The sequence below is a fragment of the Leptodactylus fuscus genome, chromosome 4, assembly GCF_031893055.1.
Source record: "Leptodactylus fuscus isolate aLepFus1 chromosome 4, aLepFus1.hap2, whole genome shotgun sequence".
NCBI classification, from domain to species: Eukaryota; Metazoa; Chordata; class Amphibia; order Anura; family Leptodactylidae; genus Leptodactylus; species Leptodactylus fuscus.
In genome coordinates, this window is record NC_134268.1 from 188,225,185 (window position 1) to 188,243,515 (window position 18,331).

Genomic DNA, 18,331 nt, shown 5'->3' on the forward strand with positions numbered 1-18,331 from the left:
GGAGCGGAGAAATAAAAAAGTTATGGGGTTTAGAAGGAGGGGAGTCAAAAACGAAAAACGAAAATCAAAAAATGCCATCGGCGGGAACGGGTTAATAAATGTGATATTCTACACTTTAAAGTATATAGGCAACAGACGTCTGGAAGAACTACAGAAACAGCACAGCTCTCCCAACCTCTATTAATTCAGACAAGTGAAACAAAAGCATGTTTAGATAAAGTGAGAGCTTTTACCATCTGTCACCATTTTGTCTAGTTCTGGGCTGAGAATCCCATCCAACTGGTCCTCGCTTAAAGTTCGGGAGCTCTGGTTGACATTGGTGTGAGACAGTGATGATGAATCATCTGATATGGTGCCTATGTCAAGCCCCACTAAAAAGTAAAGTGAAATATACTGTTAATTTTAAAAAAAAAAAGTAAAAAAAAAATTAAATAATAATATTAATTATATTAATTATAATATTATATATATATATATATATATATATATATATATATATATTTTATTTTTTATTTTTCTGCGATATTCTAAAAAATGAGATGTACTCCAAAAGATCGTATTTGAAAGGATTTAGATTTGACAAAAAAAAACATACAAAGAAAGCAAAAATCGTAATTGTCCTAAATTCACACCAGAAAAGCTGGAAATTGGATTCATAACAGAAGAAAGCTGCTGAGATATACATGTATAGAAAGTATAAAATCATTGCGTTCTGTAGCTAAAGGCAATTGTCCACCCAGCAGTATAATGTATATACTAAGTTACTTTCCAGAAACCGATGACGCTAGGTCCACACTAGTGCTTGCTCTCCATTGCTCAGATCCATCAGGGGACCAGTACAATGGAGAGGCGGATTGCTAAAACAGCGGTTACACACAGAGCAAAAGAGAGATTGTAAATTACATGCTGAAATGTGATGCCAATGCAATGTATTTACAAGGTTACTTAAAGGGACTGTTGCTAGAACCCAGCCATGCGGATAGAGAAGTTAGGGTCACCTGAATAAAACCGTGTTTTCACCTTGTGAGTTGCTGCCGGTTTTTCTCAATATGCATATTAGCTCCAATGAGGCCGAGCAACACTCTGCAAAAATGGCGATTTATGGCAATTGCTTCACAAAGGGTAAACACCATTTGATATAGGTGACCTTAACCCATCTGTGGGACTTGGTTGATATGTTGGGCGATGGTAAAAGACTCCCTTTAATTTTTACGTAGAATGTCAGAATTTCTTCCTGAATGTTCATATAGTAGAACAATATTGAAATCCAATTCATCTAACCGTATAAAGCTACATAAAAAGTATACAATGTTTTTTTTTTTTTTTATTTAAAAAAACAAAACAAAATTAAACAAAAAAAAAGCGTGTTGCATGCATGCAAAACCCCAGTGGGCAACAATGGATTCTGAACCACCTAACTACTGGATGTTCTGGGCTTATCTTACCAAAAGGAGAGGATGAATTCTCGACCTGGAAAGTGCATAAATCAAGACCTACAGGACCCAAACCAGATAAAATGGATGATTATAACAAAGAAAAAAAGAGTGGAAGCGAATGTGTCAAGCAGCATGCAAAAATCAAAGTGTAGCGCCAAATGAGAACATAACAAGCAGGCGAGATGGTGGGAGCGTTCTAGCTGTAATACGTATCTATAGACAGGTCTAATACTAGAACACAATGACTGGCTACGTGTCAGAAGAAGAGTCTTTGTAAGACATTACCGGTCTGACTTGCAGACTTTGCAAGATCATCTGAAAGTATTCCAAAAATATCATCTTCTGTATTCAACACCTCAGACAGTTCAGCTAAGGGATCTTGAGACCCACCTTACAAAAAAGAAAAGAAAAGTACTTACTGATCAATCCTTTTGAGAGCTGCTATACTGTATCAAAGTAAAGTAAAGCCAAAGTAAAGTAAAGCCATACTAAAACATTCACAGCCTTAAGCCCCGTTCACACGGGGCAAGAGGGAGTGGATTTTGGCATGGAATCCACTTCATAATCCGCCCCCTCACAATGGTGGTCTATGTAGACTGCTAGCGTTCGTTTTTCTATTTTTCTACATGCCGCTAGCAAAAAAAAGAAACGAGCTGCCCTCTCTTCAGGCGGAATCTGCGGCTGATAAAGCTGCGGCTTCCGCCTCGCGGCAGCACACTCCGGACTAGACCCATTCATTTGGGCCTACTCCAGACCGGAGTGCTGTGACTGTTGGAAGTCATCGCAGGCGGATTTTGGCCATAATCTGACGCTGCTTCCCGCGTCAGAAGCAGGACCAAAATCTGCCAGTATGCCCCTGCGTGAACTAGCCCTTAAAGTGAATGTCTACCTTGCACCAGCTTCCCATAGTGGTAGCAGCAAGCAGCCAGAATTTTATAGATTAAAAGAAGTTTTCGAGGACTGCTTAGGACGGGTAATCAAAATGGAGTCTTGAGGTATCAAGACCAGGCCGCCCACCAAAGCATCTGTTTGAGGAGACCACAGCATTCACATGGGAGTTGCGGCATCTTCACTGCACAGATGCACATTGCATGGCATGGCATGTCGACTGCGCTTGGCATTGTAGCTCAATCCAATTCATTTGATTGAGACTGATCTGCGCACAGGCAATGAGACAGATGAATGAAATGTTACAGGCCTGAACAGTGACGGCAGCGATCCCCCAAGCTTTAGGACGACATGAAACAGCTGAACAGTGGAGGTGCCTGGTGACGGACTCCACTAATCTGATATTGATGATCTATTCTAAGGATAACCAAACTCTGGCTGCTATATAGACTTTGTGAGGAATTAAAAGTGTTTAAACCTAAAAGTGCTAAGAAAGGCAATCACTGTAAGGCTAAGGCCCCACACACTGCAGAAATGATGCAGAAAACACACTGACTCTAGACAAATCAGCTTAGAATAATGTGTAGCTTGTGGTATACAAAATACCCTATATATAGTTAAAAAAAAAACCCCTTGTTAATGCCCCCCCCCCCCCCCCCCCCCCCCTTACCATCTGTATTTTTGGAGGGTGTTGCTGCTGAACTGAGCAGGGGGTCTGACGAAGGATCCAGAAAAGAGGAGTTTAGATTTGCTTTGTACAAAACTGTAGCGGCATCCTCAGAAGAGTTCTCAATGCTGGATTTGTTTTGTCTACTGGTATCCAGAAGATTTCTCCCAAAAAAAGCCTCCTATGTATAAAATAATAATAACATAAACCTAAGTTGTAGATGGTTCAGGATCACAGGTAATTTTAATGGTCTTTAGTATATAGGTAAATTATATATATAAAAAAAAAAAAAAACTAAAATTCAAGCAATATTATGCAGGATCTTGAAGAAATATTACAGGCAATGCAGACTTAGCGGGAATCACTCTTGGGATCCCTGTGTCACGCTCCACCCCTGGAGTGCTCCTTTAATACCAGACAGTCCTGCTAATATACCAGTCAGTAGTCTGCTCTATAACAAGGCGCTCTTCATAAGAGCGGGTTTTGATGCCTCACCAATAATGTTAATCGAAATAACTACATAAACCAACATTTAGGCGTGTGCACCTGAAACAGGGATTTCATTGAAATATAGTTTTACCTGTAGATATGCAGGAAAAATTTCTTCTAATTTGTTTTTCTTTTTCCGATAGCGTTTCTTGATTTTCTCCGTGTTATCAGAGCCGGTGATGCATTCATCTATAGGAGTCTCTGGCAGAGGTTCATTCCAACCTTACAAGAAATATAAAAATATATTGTTTTATGGCATCATGCACAAAATTAAAAAAAAAAAAAAAAAAAAAAAAAAAAAAAAGGATAAGCACATTTTAAACTCAAAGATTTATTGAGATTGTCAGAGATTAAATCCCTTATCCTGATTCCTTATCATTAAAGGATTCTACCAATTAAAAACTATTTTTTCTCCCTAACACGTTGGAATAGCCTTAAGAAAGGCTATTCGTCTCCCACCTTTAGATGTCTTCTCCGCGCCGCCGTTCGGTTAAAATCCCGTTTTCCGCCGGTATGCAAATGAGTTCTCTCGCAGCACTGGGGGCGTCCCCAATGCTGCAAGAGAACTCTCCAGTGCCGCCTTCATCTTCTTCAGGAACAGGGTCTTGACGCATCTTCTTCCGGGGGAAGGCTTCAAACTTCTAGGCCTCGGGCAAAGCCGACTCTTGTGGCTGTAGGCATGCGCAGTCGGCTTTACCCTAGGCCTAGAAGTTTGAAGCCTTCCCCCGGAAGAAGACTCGTTCCTGAAGAAGATGGAGACAGCACTGGAGAGTTCTCTCGCAGCATTGGGGATGCCCCCAGTGCTGTTTGAGTGCTGAGGAGCGCCCCCAGTGCTGCGAGAGAACTCATTTGGATACCGATGAAAACCAGGATTTATACCGAACGGCAGCACGGAGAAGACATCTAAAAGGTAGGAGAAGAACAGCCTTTCTTAAAGCAATTTCGACGCGTTAGTGAGAAAAAAGTTTTAATGATAGGATCCCTTTAAGTATGTTCTATTTTCTTTTCTATATTGTGAAGAATATAAGAACCAGGCACTTAAACACTTGGTGTGAATAGGGCTGACACTGCCTCTATGTTCAAGTAAATAAAGAACTTTTTTCTTTTTTTTTTTTATTTTAGGATGCAACACTTTCTGCAGCGAAGACGTAATGTACATCATTAGTGACCTCAACAATCACATGCCGTGCATAAAAACATAGCTGCTGAGCTTAGTGATTGATCGCACTGGTCATGTGAATCCACAGCCCTGGATGGAGGGCGAGTAATTTTTTTTTTTAAAAAAATAATATTTTACACAATTTCCTGTTCCAAGAAAACCCCTTGGCTGTTCCAAAAATACACTGACAAATTAAAACAAAAACAACAACAAAAAAAGGTAAAATGAAACCAGGTCTACGTTGCAGAATAACTCTTACGTACGAACTGTTCATCTCTAATATTTCATAAGCCATTTAAGAAATAAAACTTATCAAAAGTTCACTTAAATACCTTCTTCTTTACCAGGCAGGAGTTCAGAAACTGAGCCAGAAGAATCCTTTCTAGATAAAGATCTCTTAGATTTTCCCTGACCTGTTCGGCTTCTTTGGCGCACCATGAACCCCCCAATACCTAAGAAGACAAATATGATGCCATGTCAGATATTACATATAGTTACCTTCCTAGTACAAATTATGCCAAGTATTACCATGAAGTACATTGACCACATTGCAGTTATTCACAGCCATTCTCATCCAGTTCCATCAGGAGCACAATGATGGGGAAAGATGAGTTTTGTTATATGCTGGGCGTGGGTGGTTGGGTGGAAAGTAATAGGATGATGTAGCTTTAAAAACTGCAACAAAACAGCACTGCCAAAATGGCAAGACTTTTCGATTTGGTTTTCTAATTTTATAAGTGAACTCTTTATATAAAAAGTTTCACCTGGAAATTCAAAAACTGCACTAAAAACTACATCAAAACTGCAAGGTTTTGTCTTTTGGTACAAATTATTTGATAGGAATACCAAGGACACTTATTTTTTCCCCAGAGGTGTCATGAGTCTGGAAAGGATGGGAAAAGACTAAAGTTAGGGATTACTGGGTGATGGATACAGCAGGTCATTGTGACATTTAGGATTATATCACAGATGTTTTTTTCTTTTTGTAAAAATAAAGTTTTTCACAGCCCCTACCTGGTCTGTATGGCTTTCGCTTCCTTTTCTTCATTCCATCCATTATTTCAGCACCTTTAGAGTCATCATCAATTGGTTCCCGCTCTGGACTGGAGTCTGATTTTACATCACAGTCCATTAGATCGCCCTCTAGAATACAATTGTGACATCTGATTATTACGTATGTAAGGATATACTTAAAAGGGGTTTTCAGGGCAGAATTTTTTTTTTCCTTTTTTGAAAGGACTGTTAGTGCTAGTAACGCTGGGTTAACACCAGCGTTCGGCACTCCATTCTCAGGTTTCCATCTTCTGCATGCAGGTTTCTGTCTTCTGTGGCCGTGAGCGCCGGTGAGCGTTTTATGCTCTCCGTGGTGAAACAGGTTTTTTTTTTTAAACCAGACACAGAGTACTGCATGTCTGACTCTGTGTCCAGTTTAAAAGAAAAAAAAAAAAAAAAAAAAAAGTTTTGCCGCGGAGAGCATAAAACATTCATAGCCGGACACTTTTCAAACCTATTCAAATGAAAGGGTTTGAAAGATGCCGGCAGGTTTCAGTCTCCTGCCCAGTTTTGTGCAGGAAATGGAAACCTGCAGAATGGACTCCCGGGCGCAGATGTGAACGAGCCCTAATGGATTAATAAGTGCACTCATATACCTTTAGCAGTATGTGGAGTGATTTCTGGGTGTATCTAGTTGCTGTTTGCACACTCTGCATTTGTTTGCAAGGTGTACCTTCCTGTGTAGCTTCTACATTAGTTCTCTCTCACTCAATCCCCCCTCCTCTCTCACCCAGATACACTCCCCACCCCTGTCTCACTAGCCTAGCTATCCCACCATTACTAGCCGCTCCCAAATCTCTCTAGCCTAGCGATCCCACTCATTACTAGACTTTCCCACCCTTCCCCCATCTCCCTAGATAACCTATTCCACGCACTACTAGCAGAGAGGAAAAGAGGGTGAGCCGTTCCCACACACAGGAAGGCTTGGAAAGTATTGATGGAGCTGAGGGAAAGGAAGAGTAATGGCGATGTTCCATTTTGGTAGTGGTGATACGGAACGTCACCGGATTATCAGAAAGAGTCCCTGGGGGTCACATGACTGCTCCAGGGATATGGGTAATTATGGATTTATTTTTTTTTAACCGACATAAATTAGAAGTTAGGCAGCGGGAGGGGGTTTAGTTTGGTTTGCAAAAAAGGAAGTTCAACCCATATGCTGTTTATACAAAAGCATCAAACTTTAACAAGCCTGGATTATTTTTAATATTTTTTTTATGTTTTAAATTACTTAATGTAGGGAGCCAAATGAGAGAAGGAACATTGATATTTGAGACACTAGCACTCATAAAACTGAATCTGCTATAAGAATTTGGGGAACTAAAACACCAAAGTTAGCTATCAAACATTAATCAACTATCGCAAGGACCCCCCACCAATTCCTGGTCCTGTGTGTGTAAGGCAAGGGAGGGCACCAACACTCTATTGACTTCTATAGCTGTTACAGCAGCCCATCAACCCCACAAAGGTGAACAGAGGAGTTACTGAGGCTCTTTGCTCTCATTACTGGTGAGATTCGCAGTGGTCAGAAAAAAACTCCAAAAACTGATATACGGTAAAGGAGAAAATGATTTGATATCACAACATTCTGTTTTCCCAAGTTTCACATCTGCAAACTACGATAACTCATGACTATGACATTACGTAAAAAGACTTCACCTCTACTGTCATCCATTTCTCCATCTCGAGAATGTTCAGACTGTGGGTCTGGGGGGGTCTGCAGGACGGCCACGCTGTTCTGGTTGATGATCTTTAATTTCAGCTTTGGTTTTGAGCGCCTCCTCCGCGGGACAGTGATTGTGAGGCTCTGTAACTGTGAGAGCCCGGATTCTGTTAAACACACCCCATCCTGGGTAAAAGTTTTCAGAATATCTAAACAAAAATAAGAAGGCAATAAGATGATTGGAATATCTCTGAAATACTTGTTTGGCCAACAACTCTCTCTCTAGTTTGCTTGGTGAGTTCGGGTATGCACGTTTTCAAAGGATAAATTCTTCCCCTACCTCCGTGCCACTGTTCTGTTCATATCTCGGTTTTTCGTCATATGCAAATGAGTCTACAGACCGCACAGGAGGTGCTCCCCATGTGCTCAAAAAGCACAGGGGCCGTCCCCTGGGCTGCCTGAAGACTCTCCAGCGACACCTCCCTCTTCTTCAGTAGTACCTCTCTGCCGCGTCGTCATCGCCCGGCCGAGCCTGCGTTCCAGATTGAAATTTCGCCCACTCTTTGGGCAAAGCAGACTGGGCAAATCTGTTCGGCCATTTTTCTGTGGCCTCTTACAGAAGCGTACTGTGCCTGTAAGTGTGCACAGGATTTCGATCCCGAACACAGGCTCAGCTGGGCGATGACGACATGGACGGTGCGGTGAAGATTGAGGTGTCACTAGAGAGTCTTTATGCAGCACATGGGATGTCCCCTGTGCAGTCTGGAGACTCCTTTGCATATGGCAAAAATACGGGATATCAACGGAACAGCAACGCGGAGCGGAATTGTAATGGTAGGGGAAGAATATCCTTTCTTAAGGCTATTCTGACGTAGCATTACTTCAAAAAAGGGATTGTAATGATAGAATCCCTTTAATTATATTTTCTTTGCATTGCAACAATGATAAACGGTTTTAAAAGAATACTTAATACTTATAAAAACATAAATCTTACATTAAAAGGACAAAAAAAAAAAAAAAAAAACACAAAACAAACCTAGTTAAAAAAAAAAAAATTGCGATGCAATACTTACCAGGCTCCCTAGACTTGGGAACAATCTGAGCATCAATTGGCGGTTCACACTCTTCTGAAAGGAAATCAATAATAATAAAAAAAAAATCAATTAAAACATCAAATAGACTGAAAACATTTATTGAACGTAGCTTAGAAACTAACTTCTGGGATCACATGCCCTATACTTCATTACCAGAATACACAGACATGTCAATTTCAATCCATTTCAAAAGAGTATTATATTATTTAATACTAAGGCTGGGTTTTACACTGTGACTACGGCATGTAGAAATCTGTAACATCCTGAAGGTCCTTGAATTGCTCAGTCACTGCCATGGTTTGCATAAGGTAGCCATCCGACCACCATGAAATGTAGAATACAGAGAAATAATGTAGCCAGATATCATCAATCATACCTTGTGCTGGTATTACAAATGGTTTACAGTTCGCACAGTCAAATCCAGCGTCTGCAGCATTTTCCACATCTACTTCTGTATTTAGGTTCTGGCAAGTACCATGTGACCACCTAAGAATGTACAAGTATTAGCAATGAGGTGCAACAACCAAAAGCAGAGATTATACCCCCTCCGGGACAGACCCCCTCTTACCTGTCACACTGCCGGCACTGAATAATAAGCTCTTCCTCTATGTAGTTCTGACTACATACAGGGCAGGTAGACAGGCTTGCACACGGTGCGCACTGGGTGTAGTTATTCTGCCACTCACATCGCAACCCTGGAGTGATTGCTTTGCAGTTGTTACACGATACACACCTAAGAGGGAAAACGGTAATAAATAAAGGGGTATTCCCATCATATAATGTTGCTCGGATATACATTCAGTTCATGGATGGAGGAGGTTGAACCAGCGGGAATTAACCCATTAAGAATGAACACAGTGCTTACTTAATGATTGGTTCTCCCTTATCTCCCAGTCTGCAAGGAACTAAAGATGGCCCCTGCTCACCCCAATTACCTTGAAACAACCATTAAAATGAATCTTTTTAACAACAATTTTCACAACACTTGACACTGTCAAACTGACCATTTGCACTTCCATCCTCCTTTGGGGACAGTCTGTAATGGTGGATCCAGGCAGTAGGTATGATAGCTGATGTCACAGTCGTCGCAGAGCAGCAGCCGGCCAGGATCGGTGGCCTTACCGCAGGCCTCACACACCGTGCACTCCAAGCACCGCCAGCCCTTACGAAGGATGACTTTAGTAATCTAGAAATGCAATTACCGAAAGACATTGAAGGGAAACACATTCTTCACGTCGATAGACTAAGATTACACTACTGTACTCCTCTATATTAGATATCATTAGATTAACAATGGAAACATTTCCACAGGCGGCCAACATGAAACATCGCAAAAAAAAAAAAGGTCTTCAGATGAATAAAGTGAGATCTGTACGATACAATAAATGACTTATTTAGCATAAAGGTGTGTCACTTGCAATACATTTTTAAAGGGGTTGTTCCATGATCACTAGTCCTCTATGCACAGTATAGGGAATAAGCGTCTGATCGAAGGCCATAAATCACAAGAACAGGACTTCATGGTCTCCCTGCTTAAATGGAGCAGCAGTGGTGCATGGCTGCTACCAGTCCAGTATAAGCATTGCACTCTGCTATTATTCGGAATCTGTCATCAGATACTTACACACTATCATGTGGTTTGGGGAGAAGCCTTGTTTGTGGTGGTAACCCCTCACAGCTATACAGGAGGAGTAGTTACAAGAGCAAAATATAGAAAAGAAACTTGCAAATGCTCACCTTAATACTGACGCAGTATGGATGGTAACACTGCCCGCACTGAGAGCAAGCAAGTAGTCTTCCTTCAGCACCTTTCCCAAAACTGCCACATACCACGCACATATCCTGCAAGGTAAGAAAATCAAACGTATCACGGACTGCAACAAGAAGAGCTGAGGAATGAAGTAGGAATCCCCAAACTATTAGTGTAATATGTATAACAGCTTGCCTATAGCAAATGATTTCAAAAGCAAATGTAACCTTAAAGGGATTCTTATTCGTAAAATGCATTTTTAGCTAAACATATGCCTGAATAGCCTTAAAAAAGCTACTGCCTCTACTACTGCAACTGACCCCACGGATGTAAATGGTGTTCCCCAGGGCCTCCAGGAACCCCCCACATCACACCTCTGAAAATGCCCCTCCATTGCTTGTGCCCTGTCTGTACTGCCCCGGTCTTCTCCACTCTCGCTCCAGCTGTTGGAATTTTGGGCATGCGCAGTACCACTCGGTTCTGGAGGAGGGCGGCATACAGAGCACAAGCAGTGGAGGGGTGTTTTCAGAGTTATGATGTAGGGGGTGCTCGGAGGCCTTGGGGAACGCTCAGGGTGCTCCGTGGGGCTGATTTCCATATACAACGTAGGATTAAGTATTTAGCTGTCTGCTTGAAATATCGGACATCTTTGTAAACAGACGGTAAAGGACACTACATGATGTCCCATTTAAAATAATGCAAATTGTAACGGACACAGCTAGTGTCTGATGCTAAAATCTTGCACGGACATTAGCATCGGACACAGACGCTAGTGTGAACCCAGCCTTACCATCGAGATGATTAGAGGAAATCTCTAAAACAATGCAAAATTTTTATTGAATTATATTTTTAAAAATCTTTGTTAATGATCTAAAAGGTTAACTAAGGTCATATTCCTGGGAAAACCCTTTAAGGATGGGGGAGAAAAAAAGCAGAGAAAAGAACTAACCTGATGTAGAGTGAACCTGTCAGTTGTGGAAAATAAAACTACCGTGTTGTGCATTGAGGTTTCTTCTTCCTCCTTGTATGATGAGAGATCAACTGTGGTTATCTAAAAAAACACAGAGAACACTTAGAAGTCTCCTGGGAAAATCCAACTTCCATAATTTAAAGCGGTGTTCACATCTGTACACACAAAACACAATGTAGAGGACGATCTGCTGCACACGTACTTGTACTGGGGTGTCAGACACTTAGAGGGAAAAAAGAACTTTTACATTAAAAATGGTTGTAATCGCTCCAATATAGATGAGAACATAACCGAACAATGTATCACAGAAAAAAAACAAAAAAACACTTAATTTAGTTCTCAATACTTTAGCAACTCTTCCTCTATGTGCCTGGACAGCTCCACACACAGCCAATGAAAGCCAAAAGAGTGATGCGTATCTGTGGTGGTTTTTATTGAATGGAATTCCTGCCACTAGGGGTCTCCATTCCAGCTAATTTTCAGTTCACTCCCTGTTACTAGGGAACTTCCATCCATAGATGCAAGACGGGTCACAGTGAGTGGAGGGGGGAGGGTCTTTTCTCTTCTTCACACAGTGAATGCAGATGGGAGGGGCCGATTCTCCTCACAGCCTCCACATAGGATTGTAAATTGCTTGCTCTGTGCATTGGACTGAACATTCTGCACATCTCACAGCTTACAAATGCATACAAAAAGTCCACTTATGTACTTGTATCTACTTTTGTCTGCTGGTGTGATTACTGAAAGGATATTATTCACAGACAACAACCCACTTTACTGACTGTATAGATTGCCCTTTCCCTGCGTCAGAGATCTTTTTTTAGCTACATCATGCCTATATATGTTGTTTAGTGCTCTTAGACGTCTTCTACATTATGGTCACTTGGGCTTTTCTCAGCTATTTGTTTGTTACTGTATTATCAGTAATAGGGAAGGGGGGAGACTGATCCTTACTGTACAGGCCCCCTTATCTCAGGAAGAAACATAACATGTGCTTTAGCCATAATGTTACTCTTAGAAGCAGAAAATCTGATAGGACTTCATGTAGGAAGACTTATACAGTCATAGAACAAACCACCCAGCAAGACCCTGCACATATTTCAACTCTGGTGCCCTTAAAGGGTAATATGTCCCAATGTATGGGTATACAATTAACTCCAATTGCGGCATGCATGGGAAAGATCCGGAGATCTATCCAACAAATATCTTCAACAGACAATATGTAAAACTAAAAATCCATATTTACATAAGCCAGTGGCTCTCCAGTTGCTGGGAATCAAAACCTTCCCTTATGCAGAATAGCCACCAGCATATGAAATAACCAATTCAGACATCACAGTGAATACAGTACCCCTGGAATTATGAAGTTGCCTATGGGAGGTTTTAATTTTGAACGGCCTCTTCCCCCACGACCAGACAGACCAGATCCCCTTGGCCTCCTCCGAGGAAATCCTGATCCACGACCCTGTTGGAAAAAAAGAAAAGGAAACTGAGCATTAGTACAGGTCTGCAATGTCCTGGTAACACAAACTACAGATCTCTTCCTCAGTATATGGAGTGATGGTGGTAATACATTCACTAATAGGATACTTATACTACTACTATTAGTATTTTTTAACACTGCTTGCACATAATAAGTCATTTACACATACGGCCTGTAAGGAATCTCAGAAACTTCAATTAAGATTCCTTAAAGAAATGGTAATGAGAAAAGAAGGAAAAAAGTCAATGTGGTTTTAAAAAGGACCAAAAAGCAGCCATTTTTTCTCCTAATGGTGCTTTCAACACATGAAAAAAAAACAAACCCAAAAACATTAGTGACTAGTAAAAATCATCAAAGTCAGCAGTTTTGCTACGAATTTATGTTCTACTAACTAGAAAAGAAACCCCGTAAAATAATCTACATAAAATGTTTGAGTAACTCTGTAAATACAATGAGGGATTTATCAAGAACGCCAGTTACCACATTGGTCTCGATAATCCTTTCATTGGCAGGTAGAATGTACCTTAAAGGGGTTGTCCACTTTCAGACCAATATTCAGAGACACGTTATTGTTTGTATAATAAAAAGATATACAATTTTCCAATATATTTTCTGTATCAATTCCTCACGGTTTTCTAGATTTCGGCTTGCTGTCATTCATTCTGTTACTTCTAGTGGCTAAAACTGACCGTGGTCATGTGATTTACGGTCCATGGTCATGTGATGAGTACACAGGTGCACAGCTGATTACACGGCAGATGTCTGATTACTGTGCTGTATCTGTAACGAGCCGTGTACCTGTGTGCTCATCACATGACCATGTACCGTAAATCACATGACCATGGACTGTAAATCACATAACCACAGTCAGAGTTTTATCCACTAGAAATAACAGAATGAATGACAGCAAGCCGAGATCTAGAAAACCGTGAGGAATTGATATAGAAAGTATATTGGAAAATTGTATATCTTTTTATTATACAAACAATAACATTTGTCTCTGAATATTGGTCTGAAAGTGGACAACCCCTTTAAGTATGATGAGGAGCTGGCCTTGGCATAACTAAGGCACATACTGAAAATCTACATCAGGTCATAGCCATTGTAGATTTCAGTTATGCAAAAAAAACTTATCAGGGATGATAAATTTGGCAGATTCCCATGCTACGCCTCTGTCCTATAAAAAGGCGAGGGTACAGTACAGTAAAAACACCACTTGCAACAATATTTGTCATAAGCGCCATTGAGACTTCCATAATCTGCCCAAAAATATCTTGTGCAGATCCGAACTTACAGACTGTTTTATAGGCCAGAGCTGCATCCACAACTCTAGAGCGGACATCTCCCAGCATTCCTTGCTAGGCTGATGATTTGCATTCTGCCCTGTATCCAGCACATCTTCCTGTATTACTAGATCTCTCCTGGTAAGGAGCGGTGACAACATAAGCATTTCTAAGAACTATAATAGCTATAAACATTATTTTACCCTTATATTTTCAGAACAAAAAATTAGTTGCATTAAAAGTACTCAAAAATGTAAAAAAAAAAAAAAAAAAAAAAAAAAAAATGGAGGAGAAAAGACCAAAGTGATGAACATGCCGAGCTTCAGAAGAACAGGGCCAAAGATTATCAGGTGGGAATTACATATAAATCATATGGTCCCATGCTTCACAATATGCTACATGTAGGTGACCACATTCTATGATGTATGGGGAGTGGGGGGTCTACTATAATATGATGTTCGGTGGGAGAAGCCATGGCGACAGGAAGTACAGGAATGTACACGGCTCTGTACACGGTGTAGTGGCCATGTCAGGTTACTGCAGTTCCGCCACATTCACTCCTCTTATATTCTTATTTCTCTCATATAGTCATGTTGTCAAATTCTCACTAGATATGGAAGGAGAGTTACAGAGTTTGGGAAAATAAAAAACACCTACACCTGTTATCACCAAAACTAATAATATAGAGAGTGCTGGACTGGGAGCTGGAAGGGATTGAAAGGGAGCTCGTTTATTTAGTTTTAAAAAAAAAAAAAAAAAAAAAAAAAAAAGGGGGGGGGGGAGGGGAACCCGTCCCTCCCAAAACAAAACATGGCAGTACTTACCTCATCGATCCCCCAAAACTGTTGGTAAGTGCCCCACTATTCCCACCCCACTTTGTCTCCGTAGTCTTATCTTTAACTTATTCTTGCCCCCACACCCCGGTTTTATTTTAAATTACCCCCCTGGAAAACCTTTCTATGACTGGAAATCCTATGGTGCCTACGACATGTTCTGGATGAATAAGGATAGGCAATAATTGTGGATGGCAGGAAGATAAGAGACAGAGACATGTATTACAGAGACTTGTTCTCCCCACAATGCCAAGAAAGCAAGTGCACAGAAGTGTTGGAAGGAATAGCTGTCAGCCAATGAGCTTCAGCAGACGGCCATCTAAGGTGTATGACCACCCTATAGGCACATTGTGCAAGCTGTGTTATACAATGTACAGACCTGGCACGTACTATATGTAACACTATGGTTCCCAAAAGTATTAGGGCTCGTTCACACAGGGCAGGAGGGGGCCGATTTTGATGCCGAATCCACTTCAGAATCCGCCCCCTCACAATAGAGATCTATGTAGACGGCTAGCGTCCTTTTACCGTGAACAGTATGTTCCGGCTTACGGTAAAAAGAAGCGAGCTGTCCTTTCTTCAGGCAGACTCCACGTCAGCAGACTCCGCTTGCTGCCTGATTTGCAACAGCACCCTCCGGACTAGGCCCATTTATTTGGGCCTACTCCGTAGCGGGAAGCCGTAACAGGCGCATTTTGGTCCAATTCATCAGAGTCAGGACTAAAATACGAGGTCCCGTGCCCCGTGTGAACAAGGCCTTAAAGGGAGTCTGTCAACAGGAAAATTGTTATCAAACAAAATGATAGTTCCTTGTAGCGTGGCTTCTACACTTTCCAAAGATGTCTTTCTTATTCTGTACTGCATTTAAATGAATGGACTTGAAAACTGACTGCAGGTTTCTGTCTCCTGACCAGTTTCTCGGAAGATGAGTGTGAACCCGGCCTTAGGCTCCATGCACATGTCCGAGTGTACCATCTGAGGGGACATCCGATGGTCTGTTATGATGAAAATGGAGCAGGTCCTATTTTTTTCCAAGTCATCAAAACAGAACAGATTGGAAGCCCCCACAGATGTGACTGTATAACATAACGCATCTGAGTGCATTCTGCTGCAAACTCGGCCATGTGCATGGGGCCTAAAGCACTTTTCAGCTAATTTGCACAAGAATAAAATTCAGATTTTTGTTACATTTTTTCTTAATGTAGATTGTGAGCCCCATATATAGGGATCACAATTAGAGATGAGCGAGTAGTACTCGATTGAGTAGGTGTTCGATAGAATTCTACGGTATTCGAGATACTCGTACTCGATCGAACACTACTAGCTGTTCGAAGTTTAAGGTTCGATGCAGAACCAGCGTTGATTGGCAGAATGCTATACATTCTGCCAATCAACGCTGGTTCTTCTCTTACCTTTTCGAAGTCTTCTCCGCGCTGCGTCCCCGTGTCTTCTTCCGGGTGGAATTCACTCTGCCTAGGCATCCTGCCTAGGCATCCGGCCTAGGCAGAGCCGACTGCGCATGCACGCGCATGCGCAGTCGGCTCTGCTCAGGCGTCGGGCCTGGGCAGAGCCGCACGTGCATGCGCAGTTGGCTCTGCCTAGGCAGAGTGAATTCCACCCGGAAGAGGACGCGGGGACGCTGCGCCAGGAGAAGACTTCAAGCAGAATCCAGCCCAACCGTCACTCGTGGACTTGGTAAGTATGATTTTATCGAATGTTGCCTACCCCTGAAACGAGCATTTCCCCCCATAGACTATAATGGGGTTCGAAATCCGTTCAAACAGTCGAACAATGTGCGGCTGTTCAAATTGGATTTCGAACCTCGGACACTTTAGTGTTCGCTCATCTCTAATCACAATGTACTTTTTTTCCCAATCAGTATGTCTTTGTAGAATGGGAGGAAATCCACGCAAACACGGGGAGAACATACAAACTCCTTGCAGATGCTGTTCCTGGTGGGATTCAAACCCAGGACTCCAGTGCTGCAGTGCTGACCACTGAGCCACCGTGTTGCTCCAAAATTCAGATTTTCATAAAAATTGAGCTGCAATGCAGAATAAGAAAGCTACGTTTGGAAAGTATAGAAGCTGGCCTACCAGGTACTGTTATTAGCCTGACACAAATCTTCCCTGAAGACAGACTCCCTTTATAGGATAAAGTAACCCTAAATGCTCTGTGTGATATTATGCAAAAGGTACATTTATACAGTCATGTGTATACGGTATATCAGTCAAGAGATCATCAGATCTAGTAGAAAAATCTACAGCGAACAGAACATGAACACTTATACTTACATTTATTTGAGCTATCAAAGCAAATACATAAAAGCTGCAAAAGCCGCATCAGGAAAAGGATTTAAGGGCAGTTAAAGAAAATCGGAAGAAATTCAGGCGACAAGGCTAAAGCTTGCAAGACTGCACATAATAAAGGTGTAGCATCCTAAAATGCACTCATCTAAGAAGCTGGAGGAAGAGACTGTACTAGCGCTACAGAAAACACGAGAAGGTAAAGGACACACAAGTAGAAATACAACTTATTTACCACTTTGATGCTCCATAATGGATTGCCGGGAAGCTGTCTGGACTTAAAAATGTCCCAACCTTCAGAGCCATCGGCTGACCAGGAAGGTGGGCTCACTGTATTATTGGTACTCCAAGTGCCCTAAGACATGGCAGGTGAGAAAATATATGTATAAACTCAGCAACACAAAAAAAAACAAAGCCAGCAACATAAAGGGTTAGAAAAGCCAAGCAAAATGTAGACAATGAGACTGCCACATTAATCTGAGACATAGCACAACATGCATCGTAGAGACTGTGGAGAGAACACACTGGAGCGAGGGGCCGAGACTGCTCAATGGTTGGCATTGTAGCTCGGACGCAGGCAAACAAAGACTTGCTCTTGACTGTCATGAATGGATGTCATGGCCCTCTCTTCTGGAGAACAGGTAGAAGTGGTTGTTTGTAAAAGAAGCCGCTCATTGCATTTATTACACGGCTTCATATTGATCTCATCTGACTGCGAACAAAAATCATCCCAACCAATCATATCGCAGCTTTCATTTGCCAAGCGGTGCTCTAATGAACAGCAAGGATTTGATTGGTTATCATGTTTCCCCATATATGTACAAGGTATGGTAATGGAATAGTCACATGATGGGCCATAAAATACCCCACAGATATGGGTCCTACTTTCTCAGAGTCGGGGTCTCACCATGTGGCTATACCAGGGAAGCTCTGCTATTCCTGGAAGTATCACAGAAGTGACTGGACAGCGCTCTCTAGTCAGTATAGCTGCAGAGGTAGGACCCACAATGTACGGGATATTTATAGGTGGACTAACATCTATCGGATACTTATGGCCAATGTCTCCTTCAAAGTGCCCAAACATATAAAAGCCAAGTTGGCTGGTGTCAGCGTAAAGGAGATGGCCCAGATAATGGGGAAAGGAGGATTGAGCACGCTGAACTTCAACATACTCTGGTGGGAGATAAGCTGCCTCATTGAGTGTCTGGAAGCAGCTTATGGTCTCACCCATTGAGAATACACCCCCGATAAGCCAAATCG

The 18,331-nt window shown here is 41.7% G+C and overlaps 1 protein-coding gene across 8 annotated transcripts in view; it reads right to left on the reverse strand.

The window, feature by feature from the left end:
- Window positions 1-18,331, reverse strand: part of KMT2C (lysine methyltransferase 2C) — a 161,790-nt gene that overhangs the window by 48,348 nt on the left and 95,111 nt on the right. For 5 of the 8 annotated variants that reach the window (XM_075271508.1, XM_075271510.1, XM_075271511.1 and 2 more), the window contains exons 14-29: window positions 17,307-17,426; window positions 12,518-12,631; window positions 11,146-11,247; window positions 10,184-10,288; window positions 9,451-9,632; window positions 9,015-9,179; window positions 8,823-8,932; window positions 8,426-8,479; window positions 7,349-7,561; window positions 5,654-5,782; window positions 4,972-5,091; window positions 3,572-3,702; window positions 2,995-3,172; window positions 1,722-1,826; window positions 1,446-1,493; window positions 234-371 (exon numbers count right to left, since the gene is read on the reverse strand). In XM_075271508.1, the coding sequence (XP_075127609.1) occupies window positions 234-371; window positions 1,446-1,493; window positions 1,722-1,826; window positions 2,995-3,172; window positions 3,572-3,702; window positions 4,972-5,091; window positions 5,654-5,782; window positions 7,349-7,561; window positions 8,426-8,479; window positions 8,823-8,932; window positions 9,015-9,179; window positions 9,451-9,632; window positions 10,184-10,288; window positions 11,146-11,247; window positions 12,518-12,631; window positions 17,307-17,426 (2,014 nt within the window). The remainder of the gene's footprint in view (window positions 1-233; window positions 372-1,445; window positions 1,494-1,721; window positions 1,827-2,994; window positions 3,173-3,571; window positions 3,703-4,971; window positions 5,092-5,653; window positions 5,783-7,348; window positions 7,562-8,425; window positions 8,480-8,822; window positions 8,933-9,014; window positions 9,180-9,450; window positions 9,633-10,183; window positions 10,289-11,145; window positions 11,248-12,517; window positions 12,632-17,306; window positions 17,427-18,331) is intronic. The other 3 variants (XM_075271509.1, XM_075271513.1, XM_075271512.1) reach the window with 3 other exon arrangements.